Raw genomic sequence first — 6,000 nt, 5'->3', positions numbered from 1 at the left:
TTTGTGTCTCAGTACACAAAATCATTTAGGTAGAATGCCTCTTCAGTGTCCTGTACACCATTGTTTCTCGATCTTTATGGAATCTTCATTGCTCTTATCTTCTTTTAACAAGATATAGCCAAGTTTCCAAAGACCCTAAAGCAATTCTGCCTCCCACAGTCATCCAAAAATTGTTTTCTGAATAGTTTGGACCAGTTGCTTAAAGATAAAAATCACTCAAGACAAAAAGGAGTGTACAAAGGCAAAGATTATTACTGAACTGAAGAGAATTTTGAAACCTGGATCATAGTGTTGTAAACTCTTATTCACCAACAAACATAGGCAGTAAAGAAAAAGGAGAAGGCAGGGAAAATCCTAGATGATTACGGGAAAGACCAGGTTAGTACTGGCAGAGGCAGCGGGAACAAAGCGGACAGAGAATGGGTGCCCTTCTTTTAAGTGAAAGGTGTTTGAATTTCATTGGCAGATACATGCATTGGATCATTTGAAACTTGTCTTGACACCTATTTTCCCAACATTTTATTGTGAAGATTTTCAATCAGAGAAGTGGAAAGAATTGTACGATGAACACCTCTCCACCCACCCAGATCCTACAATGAACATTTCACTCTTTCTCTACCACCTGTATTCCATTTCTGTCCATCAACCCAGCTCATTTTTGGTGCATTTCAAAGTGAGTTTAGATATCAGTATGCTTTGGTCCTAACTTTTTTTTAATAAACTTTATTTATTTATTTTGAAAGAGACAGAGACGGCATGAGTGGGGGAGGAGCAGAGAGAGAGAGAGAGAGAGAGAGAGAGAGAGAGAGAGAATCCCAAGCAGGCTCCACGTGATCAGTGCACAGAGCCCAACTTGGGGGCTCGAACTCACAAAACCGTGAGATCATGATCTGAGCCAAAACCAAAAGTTGGACGCTCAACCGACTGAGTCACCCAGGCACCCCTGCTCTTAAACTTTTAAGCACGTACGTCAATATTTGTTTGATTCTTTTTTGTTTTTCAGGTAAGGTGTACATACAGTGAAATACTCAAACCTACCCACACTGTAGACTTGTGCCTTCTGTGATTTTTCATGACAGCACGTCTGTGTAATCCAAACCTTTATCGAGATGTAGAATGTAACATTACCCCCCGAAGCTCCCTCATGTCGCCCGCCCATCAATTGCCACCCCCTGCAACTGCCTGTTCCGATTGTTTCCTCATAGATGAATTTTGCCTGTCCTAGAATTTCATATAATTGAATCCGCCGTATGTGCTGCTCGGTGTAAGGCTTCCTTCCCTCAGCACACAGACTTCAAAATCTCTTTTTGAGTCACCTGCAGAGTGAGGTGAAGTAATCCCATTCGTTCGATTTCAAGTGGCTGAGCTGACTTGGTGAATCCTGACTTTCAGGGCTGTTTCCTGCCATTCTCAATCTTGCCAGCAACGCGCACATCAGCACCAATGCCACCTGTGGGGAGCGGGGGCCCGAGATGTCCTGCAAGCTTGTGGAGCACGTGCCCGGTCGACCCGTGCGCAACGCACAGTGCCGGATCTGCGACGCGGACAGCACCAACCCCAAAGGCAAGTGTCGCTCCTATTCGGAAGTGCCCTTGGGGACTGGTACCTCTAGAAATGATGACTGAAGGCTTCTGTTAGGAGTCACGAACATTGTGTTCACCTTCACCGCCACTCATGTCCACTAGCCTTGCCATTGGGAAGTCAAAAACTTTAAAGAGCTGAGAGGAATGCCTATATTTTTTCTTTTCGCAGAACGCCACCCAATATCCCATGCAATCGATGGGACCAACAACTGGTGGCAAAGCCCCAGTATTCAAAACGGGAGAGAATATCACTGGGTCACAATCACTCTGGACTTAAGACAGGTAGGTCGGGCCAGAAGCACTGAAGGATGTCTATGGATTGCTGAGTTGTGCTCTCCCGATGCCCTTCCAGAAAGTCTGGCTTGTGTCTGAGCATGTTTACATTCTGGTCAGACTGTTTTCCACCAGGTGAATTCAAGTTATACACAGAAGTAGTCTATTTCTTGTCGCATTTATCATTCCCAGGTATCTGCGAGAATATGGGTGAAATTGTGTCCACGTGGTTTGGTGTTCTTGGAATCTGGGTGAGCGGGGCACGCTCACCTGTTTGGGATATCATATCAAACTGTGTGCTACATGTCGTCAGACACCCTGGGGGTGAGGGGACAAAACGCAGAGTTCCTTTTGAGGTTATTGGCTTACTATTATCACTGTGCAAAGGTATCGCATAAGGGTTGTATGTAGAAAATAAGGCTAGGAAACCAAAGGGATGATGTGACTCCTGTTGGCCATGCTCCGGCCCTGTCATGCCGTCGGTGAGTCCCAGAGTAATGGATTGTCCTCACTTCTGTGAGCAAGCCTTCAGTACGAGTTGGGAAAGACAAGGTATAAATGGCTCCAGCCATGCCCGTGTCTTCTTGCTTTGCTTCAAGACCACATAGGAGAACGGAGAAAAATATGATATGGGTCTTGGTTGTCCCGATGTTTCTGGGAAAGGGAAGGAAAAGGAAAGAAATCTGAGAGGAAGGAATGAAAGAGAGATGGCAGGTGTTTTGGGCTATTGTCAAAATCTCAAATTTGAGGTCTCCAGAAAAGCCATTGCGTGGCATTCTTATTTGTTTCCATTTAATTTCTCTTACATTAGAACTCATCAATATCACATTAACTATAAGCTCAAAGAGACAAATCATTGAAATATGCACTGCAGGGTTGAAATAGGAGTTGTGAAAATTTAATGACAAATAATTATAATTCTTTGAACAAGTATTAGTTTTGGGTTTTTTTAAATGTTTATTTACTTACTTTGATAGAGAGAGAGTGTACCCATGCGTGAGTAGGGGAGGGGCAGAGAGAGGACAGAGAGAATCCTCAGCAGGCCCCGTGCTGTCAGCGCAGAGCCCAGTGCAGGGCTCAATCTCATGACTGTGAGATTATCGCCTGAGCCGAAATCAAGAGTCGACCACTCGAACGTCCAGACCACTCAGGTGCCCCAAATAAGTAATAGTTTTTGAAATGTGTAGGCGTTTAAGTAGAAGACAAGGTGATGGTGTGTATATTCACATACAAGGAACTTTTGTATTATTTCTAATGTATCTGAGTTCTTCTGGGAACCCTTGGGTTCTTCTACTTGGGTTCCTTCTACCATAAGGAATACATTCAAGTGGAATTAGCAGGGCCTATTAGAAAATGTATTATTTCTAATAATAACAGTAAATAAAGTAGCAAAAGGTGAGGCTCAGGAGATTTTTCCCCATGTTTAGGTTCATAGTATTTCAGTAAAATAACACTTTCAGTTGTTTTCAGCCATATGTCTTGCATTATTATGTCATGTCTTAATATTTGTAAACCTCCCTAAAGCAAAAGAGAAAAGAACCCCCATTTTGGCCTGGCCTGTTTTTATTTCAATGGTGAGAAATTGAATCTCTTCCTCTACTGCAGGAGATCTTGGTTTTCCCATCGCCTTTTCAGTTTGTTTTCTATCTTCAAGGGGAAAAACACAGCCGTTTTCACCATCAGAAATGTGATAGTATATGGAGTGTAGGGGCAAACTAACAGCTGGACATTTTACTTTTGGATTTCAGATCCATGTTAGACTGTCGTTTATCATGCAATGTGTCATATTTGATTTCACTCTGAAGGGATCTCTTTTGCTTTAGGTTGAGCTGAGTTGGCTTGAGGAATTCAAGGAGGCTCATCAGTTTTCGGTCTTTAAAGCATATTTCAAAAATAGGCATGTTTACATAGTTATAGACCTCTAGGTAATTTCTAGTGCTTTTTAGATAAATTTCCAAATTAAGATTACTTAAACTAATTGGTACTCAGAAATGTCTTTACCTTTTTTCTTAATTTATTTTTTATTTAAAAATTTTTTTTAAATCATTTATTTATTTTTGAGAGACAGAGAGAGGCAGAGCATGAGCAGGGGAGGGGTGGAGAGAGAGAGAGAGAGAGAGAGAAAGAGAGAATCTGAAGCAGGCTCCAGGCTCTGAGCTGTTTGTTAGCACAGAGTCCAACGCGGGGCTCGAGCTCACGAACTGCGAGACCATGACCTGAGCTGAAGTTGGACGCTCAACCGACTGAGCCACCCAGGCGCCCCTCTTTACCTTTTTTAGACAGTGTAAAATTTTTGTCATGCTCTCAGTTTTTTAAAAAGTGCATTACGCAAGTCTCTCTCAGATTTATTTATTTATTGAGCCTTTTTATTATGAACATTTTTTAATATGTAGAAAGCATATTACAGTAAGCATGCACATACCCACCCCTGAGCCTCAGAGATTGTTAAACATTCTGCAATCTTGATTTCAGCTTCCCAGTTTCCAGGCGAATGGCAGTCATGATGATATTGTACCAATACAATATTTTCTGTAGCTTCAAAAAGTTAAGAGATTTGTCCTGAGGAGACACCATGCCATTTGCAGCCCTAACAAAATTAAGAGCAATTCCCTAATAACTATTTCACCATCCGTGTCGAACTTTCCCCGTTTATCCAACAGTGTCTTCTGTAGCTCTTTTTCCTTTTCAAACCAGGATCCATTAAAACCACTTCTCACATTTGATTGTTAGACTTCTTAAATCTCTTCTAATCTGAATTACTCTCCACTGGTTTTTAATTTTTTTAATTTTTAATTTTATTTTTTTAATGTTTATTTTTGAAAGAGAGACAGCACAAGCTGGAGTCAGGCAGAGAGAGAGAGAGAGAGAGAGAGAGAGAGGGAGATAGAGGATCCAAAGCAGGCTCCATGCTGTCAGTGCAGAGCCCCATGCAGGGCTTGAACTCAGGAACAGCCAGATGATGACCTCAGTGGAGGGAAGGAGGGAGGGAAGGAGGGAGGGAAGAAGGAAAGAAGGAAGGAAGAAAAAGAAAGCTTAAGATTCACTTTAACAAATGTTAATCCTAACATATTTGTGAGTAGTCTACATAACAAACTACTTCCTCCTCACTATCAAGTGACTTCGGAGCTTGGTCTTCAGCACTATACCCCTGAATTCAGTCAGAGATCTTTTGTGACAACTTAAAATTTTAGAGAAGTCATTCTGAGTGAGAGAACTAGCATGTACATTTGATGGATCTTTTTTTAATTTTAATTTTTTCAATGTTTATTATTTAATTTTGAGAGAGAGAGACAGAGACAGAGCATGGGCAGGGGAGGGGCAGAGAGAGAGGGAGACACAGAATCCAAAGCAGGCTCCAGGCTCTGAGCTGTCAGCACAGAGCCCGACGCAGGACTCGAACCCACAACTGCAAGGTCATGACCTGAGCCGAAGTTGGATGCTTAACCAACTGAGCCACCCAGGCACACCATTTGATGTATCTTGAATGTAATGCTTGTCAGCATTTTTTTAGGCCCTGCTGATTCCACTTGAATGTATTCCTTATGGTAGAAGGAACCCAAGTAGAAGAACCCAAGGATTTGCAGTTTGAGACCCACTACTTTCAAAGTTTAGACACCAGGCAGAATCTTTCATCAATAGGCAAATTCGAAAATCCAAACCACGGTGAGATACCACTTTGCACCCACTGACATGGCTGTTACCAAAAATACAACAGAAAATAACGAGGGTTGGTGAGGGTGCAGAGACACTGAAATCGTGGTCCACTGCTGGGGGGAATGTAAAATGGTACAGTGTGGTGGAACACAGTGTAGTGGTCCCTCAAAAAGTTACACAGAGAATTTGCACATGCTCCAGCAATTCTCTTCTAGATATATCCCCAAAAGAACAGAAAGCAGGAATTCAAGGAGATACTTGCACACCCATGTTCATAGCAGCATTATTCATAATAGCCAGAAGGTGGATGTAACCCCAGTGCCTGTCAGTAACTGAATGAATAAACGAAGTATGGTACGTAAATAGAATGGAATATAATTCTGCCTTCAAAAGAAAGCAAATTCTTTTTTTTTTTTTTGGCATTAACTTCAGTATTTATTATTTTTTACAGACAATTTATTTATTTATTTATTTATTTATTTATTTATTT

The 6,000-nt window shown here is 41.7% G+C and overlaps 1 protein-coding gene across 1 annotated transcript in view; it reads left to right on the top strand.

Annotated features, from left to right (window-relative positions):
* The first annotated feature begins 548 nt into the window (after positions 1-548).
* LOC131490371 (laminin subunit alpha-1-like) overlaps positions 549-6,000 on the top strand; it is a 137,888-nt gene continuing 132,436 nt past the window's right edge. Inside the window, 4 exon segments of the mRNA XM_058692674.1 lie at positions 549-578; positions 580-673; positions 1,393-1,563; positions 1,753-1,865. Coding sequence (XP_058548657.1) covers positions 564-578; positions 580-673; positions 1,393-1,563; positions 1,753-1,865 — 393 coding nt within the window. The 5' untranslated portion in view covers positions 549-563.

This window comes from Neofelis nebulosa, chromosome 11 (genome assembly GCF_028018385.1).
Source record: "Neofelis nebulosa isolate mNeoNeb1 chromosome 11, mNeoNeb1.pri, whole genome shotgun sequence".
NCBI classification, from domain to species: Eukaryota; Metazoa; Chordata; class Mammalia; order Carnivora; family Felidae; genus Neofelis; species Neofelis nebulosa.
The sequence above is the reverse complement of the archived record's forward strand: the minus strand, read 5'-3'. Positions and strand labels throughout refer to the sequence as shown.